The sequence below is a fragment of the Chiloscyllium punctatum genome, chromosome 8 (genome assembly GCF_047496795.1).
Source record: "Chiloscyllium punctatum isolate Juve2018m chromosome 8, sChiPun1.3, whole genome shotgun sequence".
Classification (NCBI taxonomy): Eukaryota; Metazoa; Chordata; class Chondrichthyes; order Orectolobiformes; family Hemiscylliidae; genus Chiloscyllium; species Chiloscyllium punctatum.
Window position 1 is genome coordinate 121758890 of NC_092746.1, and position 23360 is coordinate 121782249.

At 41.9% G+C, this 23360-nt stretch overlaps 1 protein-coding gene across 2 annotated transcripts in view; it reads right to left on the minus strand.

Annotated features, from left to right (window-relative positions):
* Positions 1-23360, minus strand: part of vill (villin-like) — a 105728-nt gene that overhangs the window by 18094 nt on the left and 64274 nt on the right. For both annotated transcript variants that reach the window (XM_072576374.1, XM_072576375.1), the window contains exons 8-14: positions 20249-20327; positions 15023-15121; positions 12025-12178; positions 10943-11043; positions 7636-7773; positions 3341-3499; positions 2676-2852 (exon numbers count right to left, since the gene is read on the minus strand). In XM_072576374.1, the coding sequence (XP_072432475.1) occupies positions 2676-2852; positions 3341-3499; positions 7636-7773; positions 10943-11043; positions 12025-12178; positions 15023-15121; positions 20249-20327 (907 nt within the window). The remainder of the gene's footprint in view (positions 1-2675; positions 2853-3340; positions 3500-7635; positions 7774-10942; positions 11044-12024; positions 12179-15022; positions 15122-20248; positions 20328-23360) is intronic.

The following is a 23360-nucleotide window of genomic DNA, read 5'->3' on the forward strand; positions in this document are numbered from 1 at the left end:
GAATGGTAGAGGTGGGAGACTGGGTTTCGGAGGTTGGGGAGGATGGGGCATGGTTGGTGGGTGGGGATGGTGGGAAAGGTAGAGACACACACACAAAGAGAGAAAGAAAGAGGGAGAGGGAGAGGGAGAGAGGGAGAGGGAGAGGGAGGGAGAGAGAGAGAGAGAAAGAGAGAGAGAGAGAGAGAGAGAGCGCGTGTGCGTGTCTGTAGTTCAAGGTAGAGGCAGCTAGGCTCAGATATGCCTCCTTAATGACAGGGTCTGTCTGCCCCAGATCCAAACCGTTCTTGTACCCTGGTCCTTGTGATAATTGACTTCACTCCCAGATACAAGTCGCCTCAACTCTGAAGCTGACAACTGTTGCAATTCCAGGAATGGCCTCCACTTCAATAAGGTGTTTGATAAGGTTCCATACGGTAGGCTATTGTACAAAATACAGGGTTTCGGGATTGAGGGTGATTTAGTGGTTTGGATCAGAAATTGGTTAGCTGAAAGAAGACAGAGGGTGGTGGTTGGTGGGAAATGTTCATCCTGGAGCTCAGTTACCAGTGGTGTGCCACAAGGATCTGTTTTGGGGCCACTGCTGTATGTCATTTTTATAAATGATCTAGAGGACAAGTGCGCATAGAAGGATGAGTTAGTAAATTTGCAGATGACACTAAGGTAGGCAGAGTTGTGGATAGGGCTGAAGGATGTTGTGGGTTACAGAGAGATATAGATAAGATGTAGAGCTGGGCTGAGAAGTGGCAAATGGAAAATGTGGAAAAATGTGTTGTAGTTCACTTTGGAAGAAATAACAGGAATGCTGAGTACTGGGCTAGTGGTAAAATTCTTGGCAGTGTAGATGAACAGTGAGATCTTGGTGTCCAGATGCATAAATCCCTGAAAGTTGCTACCCAGGTTGATAGGGTTGTTAAGAAGGATTTGGTGTGTTGGTAGGGGATTGAGTTTTGGAGCCACGAGGTCATGCTTCAGCTGTATAAGACACTGGTAAAACCGCACCTGGAGTATTGCGTACAGTCCTGGTCACCGCATTATAGGAATGATGTGGAAACTTTGGAAAGGGTTCAGAGGAGATTTACTAGGATGTTGCCTGGTATGGAAGGTCTTACAAGGAAAGGCTGAGGGAACTGAGGCTGTTTTCGTTGAAGAGAAGAAGGTTGAGAGGTGACTTAATCGAGATGCATAAGATAATTAGAGGGTTAGATAGGGTGGACAATGAGAGCCTCTTTCCTTGGATGGTGAAGGCTAATTTAAGGGGACATAGCTTTAAATTGAGAGGTGATAGATTTAGGACAGATATCAGGGATAGTTTCTTTACTGAGAGAGTAGTAGGGGCGTGGAATGGCCAGCCTGCAACAGTACTAGATTCACTGATGTTAAGGGCATTTAAATGGGCATTGGACATACATATGGATAGTAATGGAATGGTGTAGGTTAGATGGGCATCAGATTAATTTCACAGGTCGGTGCCACATCGTGGGCTGAAGGGCCTGTACTGCGTTGTAACGTTCTCCGTTCTATGTTCACTCATACTGGCACTGTTAGGATCAGACATCTGCCAGAAGCTCTGAGAGGTGGGACTTACACTTATGATGGAGACAGAACACTTTGTTTAAGATAATTAGTGCTCTTTTCAATATTGTAACAATCTTCTAGGCCACCCTCTATTTTAACCTGCAGAGGGAACATATTAAATACAGCCTGTGAATTTTAGATGTATATGCCAAGTATATGTGCTGTCAGATATAGCTATCACTCTCAATTCCCATCAAGACCCAGAAATGCTGTTGAACCTTATTAACTTAGGGAAAAAAAAATCACAAACCATTACATCAAGGCTACGAAGAAAGCACCTTCTAAACCTTCACAATCTGTAAAAGGTGGAGCCGGAAATGCACAGCAGGTCAGGCAGCATCAGAGGAGCAGGAAACCTGATGTTTTGGGTCAGGACCCTTCATCAGGACTTTCCTGCTCCTCCAATACTGCCTGACCTGCTGTGCCTTTCCAGCCCCACGTTTTATTGACTCTGACTTCCAGCATCTTCTATCTCCCACTCTACAATCTGGAAGGACATGGGCAACAGATACATGGGAACACCATGACGTGCAAGCCACTCACTTACTTGGAAAGTCCTTCATTGTCACTGCACCAAATCCTGGAATTCCTTCCCTAAAGTCATTATGGGTCCACCTATACTCTATGGACTGTAGTGGTTCAAGAAGACTGCTCACCAGCAACTTCTCAAGGACAATTAGGGACGGTTAATGCGTGTTTGCTCAGCCAACATTCATATTCCATGAATAAATTAAATAAAGCACAGGACAACACTTGGCCTAGTGCGTTTGAGCTGCCTCTGTCAAAAGTTAGTAAACTCCCCCAGTCTTTTCTTACATCCCTGCATTTTCCTTGAAATATTTATCCAATTCTGCTTTGAACTAAATTACTGAAGCTTCTTCCACAGCCCTAAGCAAAACATTCTGCCCTAAATGGGACATAGGTTACTCTAAATTATTTACACTTAGGAGGAGAACACGATGAACCATTTGGACTTTTTAAATTTGCTTGCCCCGTTCAATAAGATTGGGTCAGATCTTCTATTGCATCTCCTCTATCCTGTACCTTTTCACTCCCTTCATACCCTACACTCTTCACTTAGCTAGCCACAGATTGCTTACCTTTCCACACCACATGTAGGTGGTCTGCTCTGTCTTCAGGACAAAAATGTCGTTGGAGTTGAGCGAGGAAGTGCGGGCAGGCACCTCGGTAGCTTTGGTGTTCACTTCGTTTGTGCCACGGACCTGAAAGAGTCGGATTGGCGGTTCTTCCTTCATCCCTCCACGCCCGGTTCCACCCTGAGGTTGTCAGACAAGGATAGAAAGAAAAAGCAAATTCAATGCCAGTTATTTATTGCTTCAGCCATAAACTACCACTTCAAAACTGGCACAATAGCTCAATTTGTCACCTATAGCCTGAGAAAGCCTTTGAATCAGAGTCTCAGCAGTAACTTGCTATCAGACTCCGAGGAGAGGACTGGAACAACTGTACTGCAGAGGTCCATACTTGATATGGACATAAATGATTTCATAGGACAGTCAGATGATTGTCATGCTTAGATAAGACAGGGAGGAAGATGCAGCAGACTCAAAGTGGGGAGATTATTGCCTTCGACAGCAGCCTCTACAGTGCAGACTGAAATCCTGACATCCAGCCCTCAAAAGTTGGCAGAATCCACAAGCTCTCAACAATGTAAAGCTTTCTCCATGGTTTCAGCGCAATCTATAACAGTAGCTAAATCCAGAGTAAGGCTGTGGCATCAATAGCAAAAAGCTGATAGTTTCACCTGGTAAATGATGAGTTTTCCTTTAAAGATGGCCAGGAAATGTTGAGGCTCCTTGCCCATGACTACTCGCACCTGAACTGCCTCACCATTGTATCTGTTGTCCAAGTTGACAGCTTGATAGGCAGAAGCAGTGATCTCGTCCCGGCTAGCGTGCAATCCCTGAATAAACAAAGATTCAGAATGTTACGCTAGTCCATAGCCCAAAATCTTGGGAAAGGTGTCAAGGCAATGGAGAGGCTGCAGAGAAAATGAACTAAATGGAACCTAACATGAGGAACTTCAGTTAGTTGGGAAAACCAAAGCTGGAGAAATCAGGCAGGCCCATCTTTGATCAGAGAAGGTTATTAATAGGAGTTTTTAAAATAATGAAGGATAGCAAATGTTGTTCCCTTGTTCCAGAAGGGAAGTAGAGAAAACCCTGGCAATTATAGACCAGAGAGCCTTACTTCAGTTGTGGGTAAAATGTTGGAAAAGATTATAAGAGATAGGATTTATAATCATCCAGAGATGAATAAGTTGACTAGGGATAGTAGTCAACATGGTTTTGTGAAGGGTAGGTCATGCCTCACAAACCTCATTGACTTCTTTGAGAAAGTGACCAAATAGGTGGATGAGGGTAAAGCGGTCGATGTGGTGTATATGGATTTCAGTAAGACGTTTGATAAGGTTCCCCACGATAGGCTATTGCACAAAATACTGAGTCATGGGATTGAGGGTGATTTAGCAATTTGGATAAGAAATTGGCTAGCTGTGAAAGAAGACAGAGGGTGGTGGTTGATGGGAAATATTCATCCTGGAGTTCAGTTATTAGTCACGTACCACAAGGATCTGATTTGGGGCCAGTGCTGTTTGTCATTTTTATAAATGACCTGGATGAGGGTGTAGAAGGGTGGGTTAGTAAATTTCTGGATGAAGATCGGTAGAGGTGTGGATAGTGCTGAAGGATGTTATAGGTTACAGAAGGTCACAGATATGCTGCAGAGCTGGGCTGAGAGGTGGGCAAATGGAGTTTAATGTGGAAACGTGTGAGGTGATTCACTTTGGAAGGAGTAACAGGAATGCAGAGTACTGGGCTAATGGTAAGATTCTTGGTAGCAGAACATAGAACATTACAGCACAGTACAGACCCTTTGGCCCTCGATGTTGCACCGACCTGTAGAACCAATCCGAAGCCCATCTAACCTACACTATTCTGTTCTCGTCCATATGCCTATCCAATGAAATGTAGATTGTGTAGATGAACAGAGAGATCTTGGTGTCCATGTACATAGATCCCTGAAAGTGGCCACCCAGGTTGATAGGGCTGTTAAGAAGGCATACGGTTTGTTAGTTTTTATTAGTAGAGAGAATGAGTTTCAGAGCAATGAGGTCATGCTGAAGCCGTACAAAACTCTGGTGTGGCCACACTTGGAGTATTGTGTACAGTTCTGGACACTGCAATATAGGAAGGATGGGGAAGCTTTGGAAAGAGTTCAGAGGAGATTTACTAGGATGCTGCCTGGAATGGAGGGGAGGTCTTACAAGAAAAGGCTGAGGGACTGGAGGCTGTTTTCGTTAGAGAGAATAAGGCTGAGAGGTGACTTAATTGAAACAGATAAGATAATCAGAGAGTTAGATAGGGTGGACACACAGCCTTTTTCGTTGGATGGTGATGGCTTTAAATTGAGCTGTGATAGATTTAGGACAGATGTCAGAGGTAGTTTCTTTACTCAGAGATTAGTAGGGGTGTGGAACGGCCTGCCTGAACAGTAGCAGACTCACCAACTTTAAGGGCATTTAAATGGTTATTGGATAGGCATATGGTTGAAAATGGAATCGTGTAGGTTAGATGGGTTTCAGATTGATATCATAGGTCAGCACAACATCGAGGGCCAAAGGGCCTATACTGTGCTGTTATGTTCTATGTTCTAATTTTGATTAATCTTTGAAGATTAAGGAGAATTTAGTTTAAGTGATTATGATTTAGAAAGAGCTGTCTAAAGACTGGTGGAACGTTCAATAACAATCTTTCAAAATAAATTGGATAGATAGTTGAAATAGAAATAGGAATATGGTAGGAAAAAGCAGGGGCGTATGTCAAATTGGAAAGCTTTTTGGTACCAATGCGAAACATGGTCAGTAGGATGAATCTATTCAGCCCTTTAAACCTGGTCCACTATCCAGTAAGGTCATAGCTGATCTGATCTCTGACTCAATTCCAGTTTTCTACTTGTCCCCATAACTCTCGATTCTCTCGTAGATCAAAACTCTATCACAGTTGTAAATATATTCAATAACCCAGCCTTCCCAGGCCTCTTGATAGAGAATTCCTGAGATTAATGACTCTGAGGGAAGAACCTACCAACTCCACATCAAGTGGGAGACCCTTTATACGGAAACATTTCCTCCCTCATTCTAGATTCCCCATGGGAGGAATCATCCTCTCAATATCCACCTCACCACGTTCATCAGAATCCTACGTTTTCAATGAGAGCACCTCTTTTTCTTTGTCTAAACCCTGAAGTATTTTGACCTACTTGCCTTTCAATCATAGAATAAACTAAGGACCTGGTGTCCTTGTTGTTATGTCATTGAATGCTAACATGCAGAAGCACAACACACGCTAACATAAAGGTTAATGGAATGTTAGCCTTGATTGCAAGAGAATTTTAGTACAAGAGTATTGAAGGTTGGTTTGAATTATATGGAGCTTTGTTCAACAGCACTTCTTACCTATTACTGCCATAGAAAGAGTGCAAAGGTTTACCAGACTTTTTCCCAGAATGGTGGGCTGTCTGATGAAGAAAGAATCGGCAAACTGTGCTTGTATTTTCTAAAGTTGTGAAGATTGAGAGATGATCTCAATAATACTTACAAAATCCTTAAACAGGATAGATAAGGTAAATACGTTCAAGATGTTTCTCAGTTGTCAATAATCATGGAGCATTAGTTAAAAATAAAAGGGAATAGTAGTTAGATCCAAGATGCAAATTGTTTTCTTTACTCAGGGTGTTGTGATCTTTGGAATTCTCTCCCACAGAGGGCTGTGGAAGCTGAGACTTTGAGTATACTTCGAGATTAATCGATTTCTGATGAGCAACGGCATCAAGGGCTATGAGAATAGTGTGGTAGAAGGTATTTAAGTGTTTAATCAGCTACGATTGTACTAAGTGGTGGAGCAGGGTCGTCAGGCTGAATGGTCTACTTTTGTTCCTATGTTCCTTCATCCCAGGAGCTAATCAACGAAAATTTGTTTGAACACATTGTGTTTAAAAACATTGTACAAGAAACAGGCCACGCCCACAGACCTGACTACACTACCTGACTGATTACTAATGGGAATTGTTACTAATACACCAATTTGCAAAGCATCAAGGAGACTCCAAAAATTAAAAGGGGAACCTTAGTGGTTGAGAAAGTTCATACCTTTAAAAGCTCTTTAATGTAACTTCTTTATTGATGAAGCTGCCTACTGCACCCCAATATAACTAACAAATTCATCTGTTTTTTTTTCAAACTCCTTTTAAATCACAATTGGCTGTCTAGGCACTGTGATTAAATTAGTGCAGGTTTGCACGCTGAGTTGGAAGGTTCATTTTCAAACGTTTCATCACTATACTAGGTAACATCTTCAGTGAGCCTCTGGATGAAGCACTGCTGATGATTCCTGCTTTCTATTTATATGTTTGGGATGCTTAGGGTTCTTTGGGTTTGTGATGTCATTTCCAGTTCTTTTTCTCAGGGGGTGGTCAACCGCGTCGAAGTCAATGTGTTCGTTGATAGAGTTCCGGTTGGAATGCCATGCTTCTAGGAATCCTCGTGCGTGTCTCTGTTACAAGAATTCCTAAAAGCATGGCATTCCAACCGGAACTCTATCAATGAACACATTGACTTCGACCCCATTTACGATCCCCTGAGAAAAATAACAGGAAATGACATCACCATAGGAAATGACATCACCAACCCAAAGAAACCCAAACATATAAATAGAAAGCAGGAATCAGCAGTGCTTTGTCCGGAGACTCACTGAAAAATGTTACCTAGTATGGTGACGAAATGTCTGAAGATGAACCTTCCAGCTCAGTGAGCAAACCTACATTCAGAACCTCAACCTGAGTTACAAATGTTCTCAAAACTCGCTAATTGTGATTAAAATTGTTTACTTTGTTGTGATGAACGCATTTACAATTACAATAATAAAACTACAGCAAGTGACTGATTTTCAACAGATCAAGGAATAATTTTGAAGCACTTTATTTTGAAAAAAGACCCAAATACACCTCAAGGTGAAGTCATTGTCAAAGTGTGGCTCCTACCTGCCACATGTAGATAATATAAGCAGACTTGTTGTTTTTCATGTATGTGTACAGCACCAAGTAGCAGTCTCCCCCATAGAACTGGCCATAGGTTTTGGGATCCACTGGAACAGGTTCATTACCTTCAATTCTCCATACCTAATCCAGAGAACAGAATACATTAGTTGTCACTTCACATATATCTACTTTTGTTCGATTTCATTCAGTACATTTGGCAACTTCAGTTACTCTACAATAATTTACAACAAAGGAGATGATGGTGGAATGTTAATGTCCCAGATTATTTAAATCGAGGAGCCCAGGTTCATACTTTGGGGACATAGATGAAAATTCACAGAATGCTGGTGGAATTTAAGTTCAGTTAATGAAATCAAAAATTGAAAGCTAGTCCTAGAATCCCTACAATTCGGCCCTACAATCCCTAGAATTCGGCCCAACAAGTTCACACAGACCCTCCAAAGAGTAACCCATCCAGACCCATTCCCCCACCTATTGTCCTATATTTACTCCTGACTTAATGCACCTAACCTACACATTCCTGCACATTATGGGCAGTTTAGCATGGTCAATTCACTTAAACTGCACATCTTTGGATTGTGGGAGGAAACTGGAGCACCCAGAAGAAACCCATGCACACATAGGAGAATGTGCAAACTCCACACAGACAGTCGCCTAAGGATGGAATTGAATCTGGATCCCTGGCATTGTGAGGCAGCAGTACGAACTACTGAGCCACTGTGCCGCCCTGGTGAAGCTAAGTATGCAACTATCATAGATTGCTTTTTAAAAATTGCGTGATTTATTACAGGAAGACTTCAGCTGCATGGATAGATTGGAGAAACTGGGACTTGGAGCAGAAAAGATTGAGAGGAGATCTGATAGATGTAATCAAATCATTGTGAGTTTAAACAGAGTGGACACTGAAAAGCTGTTTCCAATGGCAGCAAAACTTAGAACCAGAAGGCACAGATTTAAGTTACTTGGCAAAAAAGGTAATGGGGACACTGGGAGCATTTTTATTCAGGTAGGGAGAGTTTAGGATCAGCACAGTCTGATAGTGTGGTCAACGCAGGTTCAACCGTGAATTTCAAGTTGAAATTGGAACACCCAAAGAGCAAAGTTTTAGCCTGGATCTGATGTCAAATGTACAACTTTAAAAATGGTCACTCCACAGTGATACACACTGACAATGGCCTGAACAAGGGTTTAGATTAGAGTGGTGCTGGAAAAGCACAGCAGGTCAGGCAGCATCCGAGGAGCAGGAAAATTGACGTTTCGAGCAAAAGCCCTTAATCAGGAATGGACTTTTGCCCGAAACGTCGATTTTCCTGCTCCTCGGATGCTGCCTGACCTGCTGTGCTTTTCCAGCACCACTCTAATCTAAACTTTGGTTTCCAGCATCTGCAGTCGTCACTTCTGCCTAATGGCCTGAACAATCTGAGGGTCTTACTTGTGCCTCTCAGTGGAAGTCCCTTCTAGGAAGGGAAGCGGCGGGGGGGAAGCAGGATCCAGAGACTAGGCAGCAAAGCACTAATTAAGAGAAGGGTGTTGTGGACTCAGATTGCAAGACCTGAATAATGGAAACACTATTCTTTCCTGCCTTATCATCAAAGTTGTTTAACATGCAGCCTTCTCAATTTTATTGCCAGCATAGTATGACAGTCTAAGAAGGTTGAGGGCCTTAATTGGGTAACAGTTAGAAGAAAGGTGGCTTAACAACTCCTGATTTACAGGGATTGGTTGGGAATGGGTGAAAAGGTGATGGACAAGTCACTGAAATTAGGTTTCCTGCACCAGCCACATCAATTGTTGAAAACATGCCCAATGGAAGGTGCTGTAAAATCAACCCACAGTTATAAAAGCACAGCAAAAAGGAACTTACTAAATTGAGTATATAGAAAGGAGACACAAGCTCAATGCCCTGAATGACCTCCTTTTCTGCTTAGCAATTCTACAATTTTATGGTGAATTTCATTCAATGCGTTAGTTTTATTCATTATGCCCTCTGCCTCCATGCATAAATCAATACTTTGGCCCCTAAATTGCCCCAGTCCTCCTTTCACCACCATTTATTATTTATATACTTATTAAAGACTTCTGGGTATCCTTTCTGTTTGATGCCACTCTTGTTTCATATTCCCTCTTTCCTTCTTCTTGCTTTTCAATCTCCCCTCTGGGTCTCTATATTCAGAATTCAGGTTTGCAATTCTTTTTCTCTATTTAACATCTGTCAAAGCACACTTTTTTTTTCCCCCTATCTTAACTTTTATCTCTTTAGTCATTCATGGAGCTCTGGATTTATTTATCCTATTATTCCCTTCACATGAAGAATCTTGATTGATCCCAAATCATCTCTGCTTTGAATGTAGCCCATTGCTCAGCAACCAATTTTCCAGTCAACGTTTGACTCCAATTTATTCGGCCTAGAGTAATTTATAATTCCAGTAAGTTGGTGCTCCCCAGTTAATTATTCTTACTCTGCATTATTATTTATCTTTTTACATAACCATTCTAAAGTTGATATTATGATCACTGTTCTCAAAATGTTACTTATACATCTGGAAACTTCTTACTTGCTAGTTACTAGTTGCTGGCTTATATCGAACAATGTAATTGTACCATTTTTTAAAAATTAATTCACCAGATGTGGGAATTGCTGACTGCCCTGGCATTTATTGCTCATTCCTAGATGGCCTTGAGAAGGTAGTGATGAGCTGCCTCCTTGAACCACTGTAATCCAGTTGGTGTTGGTATACTGCAAGGCGATTAGGGAAGGGTTTCCAGGATCTTGACCTGGTGACACGAAAGGAACGGCAATATATTTCCAAGTCTGGATGGTGAGTGGCTTGGAGGGAAACTTGCAGGTGGTGGTTTTCCCATTTTCCTTGTTCTTTAACTCCAGCCAAATCAAATCTATCTGACCCTTCTGGGACATGTGCACTCTCTCTCTAATAGTGCTATATTTTCCTTAATTGAAATCACAACCCATCCTCCCTTCCTTCTTTCCTGAACATCTCATATCCAGGCGTATGTAATAACCAACCAGGTCATTATATTGCTACACAGCAGTCTATGATTATAATTCACCAATCTTATTTTTCACAGAAGAGGCTAAGGGGACGGGGCAGGCAATGTGAGACGAATATAATAGATTGTATGAAGTGCTGGCACATGCACAAAGGGTGGAACAATCCTCAAGCTCTCAGCTGGAATATTCCGATTTGATTGCTGACTAATTAGAGGTATTACTTGGAACAAGTTATCTCTGACATGAGACAGCACTTAATGTGAATGGGGTTTCACTTACATCCACTTTCCCAGAGGCATCATCCACCATCCTATATTGAGCTGCAAGATCTGGTCTGGCATGCAACGTAGTCACATCGAACTTGGTCTGTTCCACTTTAGCTGTAATGAGGTTATGCAGAGCATGAAACCTTGAAGGAAGAACCTCAATAGAAAGGCTTATTTTATTCTACATAGAATATATAACACAGACCATTCAGCCCATGAGGTTCATGCTGGTTTTTAGGCTGCACTCTCAACTCCCTTATCTAAACCTATCAGCATAACATTCACTTTCTTTTGCAATCCATTCACACGTGGAGAATGCTGCCTGCACGAGGGGAGACAAATCAATGATTATTGAAGGAAATTGAATGGATAGAGAACAAAATTAACTTATTTTTTTCACTCATTCGTGAAGCCAGCATTTATTGCCCATCTCTATTTGCCCTTTAGAAACTGATGGTGAGCTGCCGCTTGGAACCACTGCAGTTCCTGGGGTGTAGGGAAGCCTACTCGGCTTTTAGGAAAGATTTTCCAGGATTTTGACTGAGCGTTAATGAAGGAACAAGTCACGATGATATGTGGTTTGGAGGGGAACTTGCAGATGTTGATGCTCCCATGTATCTCCTTCCCAACTGTACAGTGCTATAGGAATCCAGCTGGAATATGGCAATGACAGGATTGTTCTCCAAAGAACAGACTTAATAGGCTGAATGTCCTCCTTCTATGCTAAATGGCCTCTATGAACAATCAAATGACATAGTTTTAGTATAGTTGACAAAAATGCCAAGAGGAGGTTTTTTTTTGACATAACAAACAATTGTGATCTAGAACAGTCTGCCCGAAAGAGTAGTGGAAGTAGATTTAACGGCAACCTTCAAAAGTGAATTGGATAATTACTTAAAGGAAGAAAGAAAAAGGAGATCAGAGACAAAATGAGCAGAGGAGTGGGACTAACTGGATAGCTCTCCAAAATGCCTAGTACATGGACCAAATGATCTGCCACTGAAGTACTATTCTGTGATTCAGGAGAGGAGGAGGAGTCAGAGATTGTGGAAGATAAGGCAGGGAGAATGCTAAACAACACTTCTGAAAGCTCACCAATCTTGCCGACTGTGTATGTCTTGCCCAAGCCTTGAGTTTGCCCTTTGACAGTCCATTTCTTGAAGAGCTGTTTGAAAATGGCTGATTCAGCACCGTCATTGAGCACCACCACATTAGTACTGGGTGGATAATTCTTGGCTTTTATGAATCCCTAGAAGGAAACAGAAAGGAAAGTTGAAGGAATGGCTTCATCAGAACATGTCACAGCATTATTGCATTTCCAAAAGAAAAGCATATACACTTTTATGTAAAGGATCAATTGGCCATCATTTGGAACATTGAAAAGTAGTGTTTTCTCTTTGGTGAGCTAACGGCTTCTGGCCCCTCATGCTTGAAGGCAGCCCTGTCACGTCTTATCTAAAGATAGTGAGGCCATTAAGCCTCTTAAATCAATCTCCTGTTCAATTAATTCACGGTGGACTGCACTTCAACTCCACTTACCTGCCGTGATCAATATCCCTTGATGAATATCATCAAATAAAAGTCTACCTGTTAGGTTGAGTTCCCTGTGACTAAACAGGGAACTAGAACGGATAAACAGGGCTGAATGGCCTCCTTGTATGCTGCATCACAATGTTAGTAAGATATGCACTGGATTTTGCAGAGCATGGTGTACCCAGACTCCATGAAACCTGAGAAACAATGAGCTTTTTGTTTATTCATTCATGGGCTGTAGATGTCACTTCTTGGGCCAGCATTTATTGCCCATCCCTCGTTGCTGTTGAGAAGGTGGTGGTTAACTACCTTCTTGAACTGCAGATGTTCATTATATAAGGTACGTCTACAATGCTGTTAGGGTCAGAGTTCCAGGATTTTGAACCAGCAACACTGTAGGAAAAGTGATATATTCCCAAGTCTGAATGGTAAATGGATAGAATGAAATTGTAGCTGGTTTTGTAGTTGAATTCTGTGTCCTTGACCTTGTACGTGTTAGTGGCCTTGGAAAGGTGCCATCTAAGGAGACTAAGTTAAGTTTCTGTACTGCATCTTATCGATGGTACATACTGCTGCCACTAAGCATTGGTGTTGATGGAAGTGAATGTATGTGATCAGGTGGGCTTTATTATCTTGGATGGTACTAAGCTTTAGTGTTGTTGGAGCTGCACTCACCAAGCAAGTGACAAGCATTCTATCACACTGCAGACTTGTGGTTGTAGATGGTGGACTAGCTTTGGAAAATCAGGAACTGTGTTATTCAGTATAAAAGTCCTAGCATCTGACCTAGTCTCGTGGCCATAGTATTTATGTGGTTTGTCCAATTTAACTTAGAGTCATAGAGAAGTTCTCTTCCTTAAGAACCTAATTACCAATCTAGCCCATCTACACCTCCAAGAGCCTCAACAATTAACTTGGGGAGAGATTCCAAATTTCCATTCTGCTTTGGGTGAAGGAAGGTTTCCTAACATCACTCTTGCCTGAGTCAGGTTGTATACTCAAGTCCCACTCCAAAGGCTTGAGGACAAGATCCAGACTGACACTACATTCAGTGTATTACTAATGGAGTGTTACACTGTCATAGGTATCAGCTTCCAATTGACACATTAAACTCAGGTGCCACCTACCTCCGCTTGGGTAGATGTAAGGGACCTCATGATGCTATTTCAAAAATGAGGTGCAGGAGATCTCTGTTGTCATGATCAAAATTCATCCCTCAATCAACATTTTGGAAAATAAATCTTCTGGTTATAATTTCATTGCTGTTTATGGGACTTGCCTGCTAAATTTCCTACGTTATTACAGTAACTACGCTTCAGAATTATTTCATTGGCTGTAAATTGTCCCGTGATGTCTTGAAGCTGTGACAAGTGTTGTGGAAGTTTAGGTTTTGAGTGAATCATATCAAGCAAGATGATTCCAGAATCAGTCCCCAGGGATTTTTTGATGTCAGATATGATGTGACCCCGTTGCCCCTTGACTGGGTTGAGTGGAATAAAGGTACTAGGCAGCCTATTGCTTACAATATTTAATCAGAGACCCAGAGATTCTAAGTTCAAGTCTGTGCAATGCAGAAAATTATATTAAAATTCAATAATTTTGGTTATTTGTAGGCATGTGCTAGGGTTGACCAACTTGCCAGATTGTCATAGAAGCCCAGGCAGATTGTTAATGCCATTCAGGAAGAGAAAATAACTCCAGTTCTATACTTTGCAGTTAAGGTATCAACACTCAGTACTAGCCTGTGTGGCCTCTACTCCAAACGGTGGGCCAAGGAATGTCATTCCTGAACAGGCACTTCCTGAACAGACATTTGCATTCTGAGTTCACTCTCTCCCAACAGCTGAAGGAGTGGATGTCACCTGCCAGCAGAAGAGGGACACAGAAGCTGGGCTGGGGATTATAGTGGGTCCACAGCAGTAGAAGTTGAGAACTGGCAGCAACATTTATTTTTCAGTGAGTTAAATTGAATCTGGCATTAACATAGGAACAAAGCAGTATCTCATTGGTAATCCAATACAGAGCCTACACCCCTTGTTCATTCAATTTTGATAGAAATTGAATATTAGGTGTGTATTATCGTGACCACCAAAATATGATCTCAACCAATGCAACTGATCCTGTCTGTTATATGCCTGTTCCAATTTTCTGTTGCATCAATTTTTTCCATTATATTTCCCACTCAAGGAACTCTCTTCCTAAAAGCTTTGTGGACATACCTACATATCATGGACTGCAGCTGTTCAAGAAGGCAGATTAGCATCACCTTGTCAAGGGCTATTAGAAACAGACAGTAAATGGTAGCCGAGCAAGCAACACCCACATTCCGAGAATGAAACTGAAACTGGATTCTGTTCTATCAATTCTAACTGTTACACACCCCAGCTATTATTTGGTCCTAACAACTCCCATTATGTGCCCCATTCCAATCTTAGGGTTCCTCGATCCCATCCTCTATATGATGATATCCAAGATCCAGTTCACCAATTCCACCCACTTCAAGTCTCCCAGGCAAGTCAAATGTTAACTAATCACACAGTCCATGGACACTTCTACTTACCAGGGCCCTGTTCATCCCTGACCGTTTCTCATTTGTATTGGCCTCCTTCCCTTTCCAAACAAAGATGGTGGAACTGCCTTGATCCAGAATGTAGCAATCCTGCAGAGAGAAAAAAAAGAGATGAGTTAACAAGACACCAATGGGGAATCCTTGGATGCATAACCTATGAATCCAGATAAATTATTGAAGAGAATTGATGCCAATTGTTTTCAAATTATCTCAAAACTGAGGGAATGAACATGCACATGAAGTAAGTGACTCTGCAAATGAGATCACTGTCACTGCTTCAAGGTGACAGAATAACTTAAATCCCTCTTGTAGTCCTCGGGTGAAAGCACTAAACTGAGGGAAGGCTAACTCCTAGAATATTAGGCCGAAACTGGAAAATGTAGATTTGAGGGCAAACGTCTAGATGTGGGAATCTTTTAAAGGCAGTTAATTTGAGTTTGGGACCAGCATATTCCAGTGAAAGTGAAGGATAAGGATGGCAAGATTTGGGGACCTTGGGTGACAAGAAAAATTGAGAGCTTAGTCAAAAAGGAAAAGGAGGTATACGTAAGGTTTAAAAAACTGACAGAGCCCTTGAGGAATACAAATATAGCAGGAAAAATCTCAACAAGGACTTAGGAGCTAAACCAGGTCATGAAATGTCTTTGGCAAACAGGATTAAGGAAAAATTCCTTACATCTCTAAGGTGCAAGAGGGTAGCTATGGAAAGGGTAGATGCATTCAAGGATAAAGGAGGGAATGTGGGCATGGAGCCGGAGAAAGTAGGTGAGGTCCTTAACGAATACTTTGGATCTGGATGCACAATGAAGGAGGTGCATAGTGAGTCTTGGGAAGGTTATGTCGATATTCTAGGGTATGTCAATGTAAAAAAGGTGGTGTTGGGTGTTTTGAAAAGCATTAAGGTGGACAAGTCCCCAGGACCTGATGGGATCAATCCCAGAATGCTCAGACAGGCAGGTAAGGAGATTGCTGCGACTGTGTATTAAACCTTTGTATTCTCTTCAATCACAGGATAGACTTGAGGATAACCAACCTTGCTCATTTGTTTAAGGAGAGCAACAGGGATAATCTGGGAAATTACAGGCTGGGGGTGAGCCTTAATTCAGTGGTAGGGAAATTACTGGAGAAGATTTACTCACATTTGGAATAATATGGAATTACTGGCATTGGCAGCATGACTGTGCAGAAAAGGTCATGCTTCACAAACTTTTTTACATGAACTTTAGCAAGGCATTTGACAAGGTCCCTCATTGAGATGAAAAAAGGTGAAGTCATGTGGGATCCACAGTGAGCCGACAAGATGGACACAAAGCTTGCTTAGTCGTGGAAGACAGAGTAGTAGTTTAAGGGTGTTTTTCTGATTGGAGATCCGTAAGCAGTGGCGTTCCGCAGGGATTACTGCTGGGCTCCCTTTTGCTTGTAATATCTATAAATGATTTGGAGGAGAACGTAGGTGGCCTGATTAGCAAGTTTGCAGATGACACAAAGATTGGGGAAGCTGCAGATGGTGAGGAGTTTTGCAGAGGACACAGCAGGATAAGCTAGAGACTTGGGCAGAGAAATGGCAGATGGAGCTTAATCTGGACAAATGTGAGTTAATGCATTTTGGAAGATCTAATGCAGGAAGAAAGTATACAGTAAATGGCAGAAACCTGAGTAGCATCAGCATACAGAGGGATCTAGGTGTATACAGTTCCCTGAAAGTGGTAACACAAGTGGTCAAGAAGGCATGTGGCATGCTTGCTTTCATTGGTGAGTTCACAGAGTGTAAAAATTGGCAAGTCATGTTGTAGCTGTATAGAATTTTAGTTCGGCCACATTTGGAATATTGGGTACAGTTCTCCACACTTCCTGAAGAACGTGGAGGCTTTGGAGAGGGTACAGAAATGGTTTACCAGGATATTGACTGGTTTAGAGGGTATTAGCTATGAGGAGAGATTGGACTAACTTAGTAAAGGATGAGGGGTAACCGGATTGAAATTTACAAAATTACAAGAGCCATGGACAGAATGGATAATCAGAGGGACATAAGTTTAAGGTAAAATGGAATAAGTTTAAAGGAGATGTGAGAGAGGCTTATTTTTAACAGATTGTCTGGAATGTGCTGCCAGAGGAGGTGATTGGGTAGGTATGCTAGCAGTGTCTAAGAGACATCTTGACAGATACAGTAATATACAGTGGATATGGACTGTGTAGAGGCAAAAGGTTTTTGGTTAAGAAAGGCATCAAGTGTTGGGGCAGTCTTAGTGGGTCAAGGCCTGTTCAAGTGCTGTACTGTTCTTTTCCAATAGGACTGAAGTATCTTCAGAAATTCTCTCACACAAACTAGGGTTGTGGATGTTCAGTCACTGACTATCTTCAAATTTCAGATGGACATTTATTAGCACTCCTTGGGAATGAAGGGAAAGGGATGTCAGCAGGGAAGTGATGGGAGTCCGAACATCAGCCATGATCACATGGAAAGGAGGAAAAGGTATGAAGGGCTGAATGGCTTTTCCTGTTTCTTGCATTGTCCTGCGAGTAGAAAGATTTTTGTCAAAACTTCATGATGATTTCTACCAAATATCCTTTTAATCTTCTCTTCTCCAAAGAGAATAATCATGTGCCTCTCATATCTCCATTGAACTGAAATGTCTTATCTCTGGCAGAAGTTTAGTAAATCTGCCTTGCAAACCAAATTATTTAGAAAACACTTTATAACTAAGTTACATTCAGGTTCCAGGGAGGCAACGTTCCTGTTTCTACTGTTCTAGAGATAAACCATTTCTTTCCAGCTCTACTGCTTAGTGTTGCTAAACCGTCAGGAATGTTCTGACGTTTTCCTTAGATTGGAGATCAATCTCCTGAATGAACAATCATTGGCCATAAAATAAAATTGTATTCCTCATCATTTTCTTTGGAACATTTTTGTGTATTAATTAGCACAATAGCCACTTGCCAGAAGACTGGAAAATGGTAAACATTACAGACTTGTTCAAGAAAGCTTGTGAGGATAAGTCCAAAAATTACACACCATTCAGTTTAACTCCAGTGTCGGGGAAGCTTCTTGAGACAATTATTCAGAATAAAATGAATAGTCTTATGGAAGAATGGTGGTTGATTAGGAAGTGTCAGCATGAATTTCTAAAAGCAATTGCTGTTATGTGCTGTACGTGGACTTTCAGAAGACATTTGATACAGTGCCACACAACAGATGTGAGGAAAATTCTAGGTCATAGAGTCATAGAGATGTACAGCATGGAAACAGACCCTTCGGTCCAACCTGTCCATGCCAACCAGATATCTCAACCCAATCTAGTCCCACCTGCCAGCACTCGGCCCATATCCTTCCAAACCCTTCCTATTCATATACCCATCCAAATGCCTCTTAAATGTTACAAGTGTACCAGCCTCCACTACTTCCTCTGGCAGCTTATTCCATACACGTACTAACCTCTGTGTGAAAATGTTGCCCCGTAGATCTCTTTTATATCTTTCCCCTCTCACCCTAAACCTATGCCCTCTAGTTCTGGACTCCCCAACCCCAGGGAAAAGACTTTTGTCTATTTATCCTATCCATGCTCCTCAGAATTTTGTTAACCTCTATAAAGTCACCCCTCAGCCTCCGACGCTGCAGGGAAAACAGCACCAGTCTGTTCAGCCTCTCCCTATAGCTCAAATCCTCCAACCCTGGCAACACCCTTGGAAATCTTTTCTGAACCCTTTCAAGTTTCACAACATCTTTCTGATAGGAAGGAGACCAGAACTGCACGCAATATTCCAACAGTGGCCTAAATCTTTATTCAGCAACACTCTCTAAGACCTTGCCATTAAGTATGTAAGTCCTGCTAAGACTTAATTGAATAAAAGGTTCAGTAGCAACATGTATATCAAATTGGCTGAGTGATAGGGAACAGACAGACAGTCAGTGGATATTTTTCATGCTGGAGGATGGTCTGTAATGAGTTTCCCAGGGGTTGGTATTGGGAACCTTGCTTTTCCTGATATATATTAATGATCTTGGTGTGCAGCGAACAATTTCAAAGTTTACAGATGATATGAAACTTGGATAAATTGAAAACTGTGAGGGTGACAGTGTGGAACTCCAAAAGGACATTGACACATTGACGGAATAGGCAGATAAGTGGAAGACGTGTTTCAGTGCAGCGAAGTGTGAAGTGACGTACTTTGGTAGAAAGAACTTTGAAAGACAATACAAAATAGGGGGGACAATCCTGGAACCTCAGACTCTGCACCTGTTTGATGAGGCAGGTGGATGGGATGTTCTGAGTTCTGTACACTCTTTCTGCTGCTTGCACGTGGCCTCCAGCTGTTCCGCTCGGAAACACTCAAAATAGTTGGCCTTGCTTTTTTCCAATTTCTGTATTCTCAGGCAAGCATGTGTCAGTGGGGATGTTGCATTTGTTTTTGGAGTCTTTCAAGGTGTCCTTGTAATGTTTTCTCTGCCCTTCTGATGGTTGTATTACTCATTCATGTAAATGTGGTCATTGCTAATAAGTCTGGCATTTAATACTCATCTATAACTTCCCAGAGGGCATTTGAAGTCCAAACTAAGTGCCGTGGTTATGTAGTCACATGTAAAATGGATCAAGCAAGGACAGGTTTCCAAAAAGGACTTTAATGAATTGGTTGTTTTTTTTTTACTACAATGAACAATGGTTACATGGCCCTACTAGACCATTATACCACATTCAATTTCATTATTTCCCACGGTGTGATTCTAATTCATTTCTTCAGAATATCAGCCTGAGGTTCTGGATTAGTACTCCAGTGACAGAAACAGTCACTTGCCATCTGACATCTGGAATGCATCAGGAATCCAGGATCAAATTTGCCATCTTGTATTGGGATTCAGAAACTGTCACCTGGAGTCCAAGATCAGGAATTTGTCAGCTGGAATCCAGAATTTGGAAGTCATTACCTGGATTGGGAATGGTCGACTGGACATTAGAATCAGTAAATAATTCTCAAAGTCCAGAATTCAGAATGATCACTCAGAATGTGATTACCCAGAATCCAGGATCAGGTAATGATTACCAGCAACCTAATCCTGTGAATGGCCACCCGATTCTGGGATCAGGAATTTGTCACCCACCCAGACAGACGTGTGGAAGTTGGTTGTTGAGTTAGTTGATAAGTTAGATGCTTTGAATGCTATTTATCTTGTTACAGGACTGGTTTGAAAATAAACAATGAGGCACAAGTTCTTTGACTTACCTCATGTTTCAGGAGATCCTGAGTCAGAGGCCGCGTGGCCACTTCCTGTACCATCAAACTTCCCGTAGCATCTGAAACACTGCAGATAGGAAACAGCAGAGAGGACTACAAGTTACATTCCATAAGAAATAGGAACAGTAGTAGGCCGTTCAGCATGTCAAGCCTTTCAATAGGATCGTGGCAGATCTGATATTCCTCACATCCACTTTCCTGCATTTTCCCCATAACCACTACTTTCCCCCTTCAGATGGGTTGAGCAAGCAGTCAGTACAAGATATGGATTTAAAGAGACTTACTAACCCTGAAAATCATTTGAGCTTTCATGCTGACTCAATTTTAATTGAACTAAACCCAAGGGATGCCCTGATGGGTTGAAGGCAGTTTTACCAATCAGGTAAACTAAGTGATTGAGTTGGCTTGGGGGAAGGGGTTGACTCATTGACCTTTTACCTGTGGAACAAAAGTTCAAAGATAGCCCAAAGCTGTGGCTAAGTTGATTCTGCTCTCACCTCTGAGTTAGTAGGTACATGTAGTACTCTAGAAACCTCAGCATGAATATCTAGGCCAAATCTTCGGTGAAGTACAAGCCAGTACTGCAGTATCAAAGATGCTGCCTTTCAGATGAGATGTTAAATCCTAAGTCCTGTTGCCTATTCAGGTGGATGTGAAACATCCTATACCTGCTATTACAAAGAAGAAAAGCAGAGATCTATCTCTCCCCATGTCCTAGCCATTATCTGCCCCTCAACTGAACTCACTAACAGAACAGATATCCAGTAGCTTGGGGAGATGATGGCATAGTGGCAACATCATTGGTAGAGTAATCTTGAGGCCCATTCTAATTGTCTGGAAGCAAAGATTCAAATCCCACCACAGCAGCTGGTGGAATTTAAGTTCAATTAATTAAAAATCTGGAATTAATATCTAGCCTCAGCGATGCTGACAATGAAACATTGATTCTCACAAAAAAAAACCATTTGTTTCACTACTGTCCTCTGGGGAAGGAAATCCGGCATCTTTATTTCATCTGACCTACATGCGACTCTAGATCCACAGGATTGAAGCTGGCCCTTAACTGCCCTCTAAAATGGTCCAGGTAAGCCACTCAATTCAGGGGAATGAGGAATTGGCAACAAACTGTAGCCTCGCCAGCAACACCCACATCCAATCAAATATCTCACTCCTCTTTCTGGGATCTTGCTTTGTGGAATGATGGTGTATTTTCTACTTTACAACGAGTGTCCTCAAAAGAAAAACAATTAATTGACTGTAAAACAGGATCAGGCATTCTGAGGAGTGTCAAGGTGTAAAATAAATTCAAGCTTTTCTGAGTTAAAAACTGATTTGAGATGTGACATGTGGTTTGTAGAATCCTTGAGAGGAACAAGCTGACTAATACTCGCTAAAATCTCCAAAATTGAGCATTTTTCTCTTCCGACATTGCTGGCTTGGCCAGCATTTACTGCACAATGCTAATTATCTTTAGAAGGTGGTGGTCAGCCGCCTTAGAGCCTTGCAAGGCCATTTCACAGGGCAGTAAAGGACATCAGATTTCCTTCAATAAAGGTCATTGGAGTCATACAGATATACAGCACAGAAACAGACCCTTTGGTCCAACTTGTCAATGCTGATCAGATATCCTAAATAAATCTTCTCTCATTTGCCAGCATTTGGTCCATATCCCTCTAAACTCTTGCTATTCATATACCCATCCAGATGCCTTTTAACTGTTGCAATTGTACCAGCCTCCACCACTTCCTCTGGCAGCTTATTCCATACGTGCACAACCCTCTGCGTGAAACAATTGCCTCTTAGTTCCCTTTTAAATCTTTCTCCTCTCACCTTGAGCCTAAGCTCTCTATTTTTGGACTCTCCCACCCCAGGGAAAACACCTTGTCTATTTACCCGATCCATGCCCCTCATGATTTTATAAACCTTTACAAGGTTATCCCTCAGCCTTTGACGCTCCAGGGAAAACAGCCCCAGTCTGCAGTCATACAGTCAATAACATGGTCTATTCAGCCTCTCGCTTTAGCTCAAACCCTCCAATCCTGGCAACATCCTTGTAAATCTTTTCTGAACCCATTCAAGTTTCACAACATCATTCCTACCAGAAGGGTGACCAGAATTGCGTGCAATGTTCCAAATGTGGCCTAACCAATGTCCTGTACAGCCGCAACATGACCTGCCAACGTCTATGCTCAATGCACTCACCAATGAAGGAAAGCATACCAAACGCCTTCTTCATTATCCTATCTCCCTGCAACTCTACTTTCAAGGAACTATGAACCAGCGTTCCAAGGTCTGTTTGCTCAGCAACACTCCCCAGGACCTTACCATTAAGTGTATAAGTCCTGCCCTAATTTGTATTTCCAAAGTGCAGCACCTCACATTTATCTAAATTAAACTCCATCTGCCACGCCTCAGCCCATTAGTCCATCTGATCAAGATCCCATTGCACTCTGAGATAATCTTCTTTGCTGTCCACTACACATCCACTTTTGGTGTCATGTGCAAACTTATTAAGCATACCTCCTATGTTCACATCCAAATCATTTATATGACGAAAAGCAATGAGAGCACATGGCACGCCACTGGTCACAGGCCTCTAAGTCTGAAAGCAACCCTCCACAACCACCCTCTATCCTCTACCTTTGAGCCAGTTCTGTATCCAAATAGGTAGTTCTCCCTCAATTCTGTGTGATCTAACCTTGCTAACCAGTCTACCATGAGGAACCTTGTCAAACACCTTTCTGAAGTCCATAAAGATCCAGTCCATTGCTCTGCCCTCACCAATCCTCTTTGTTACTTCTTCAGAAAACTCAATCAGGTTCATGAGACACCATTTTCCATCCACAAAGTGATGTTGACTATCCCTAATCAGAGTCAAGATTAGAGTAGTGCTGGTAAAGCACAGCAGGTCAGGCAGCATCTGAGGAGCAGGAAAATTGACGTTTCGGGCAGAAGCCCTTCATCAGGAATTCTCTAATCTTGACTCTGATCTCCAGCATCTGCAGTCCTCATTTTCGTCTATCCCTAATCAGTACTTGTCTTTCCAAATACATATAAATCCCTTCCCTCAGGATCCCCTCTAACAATTTGCCCACCACCG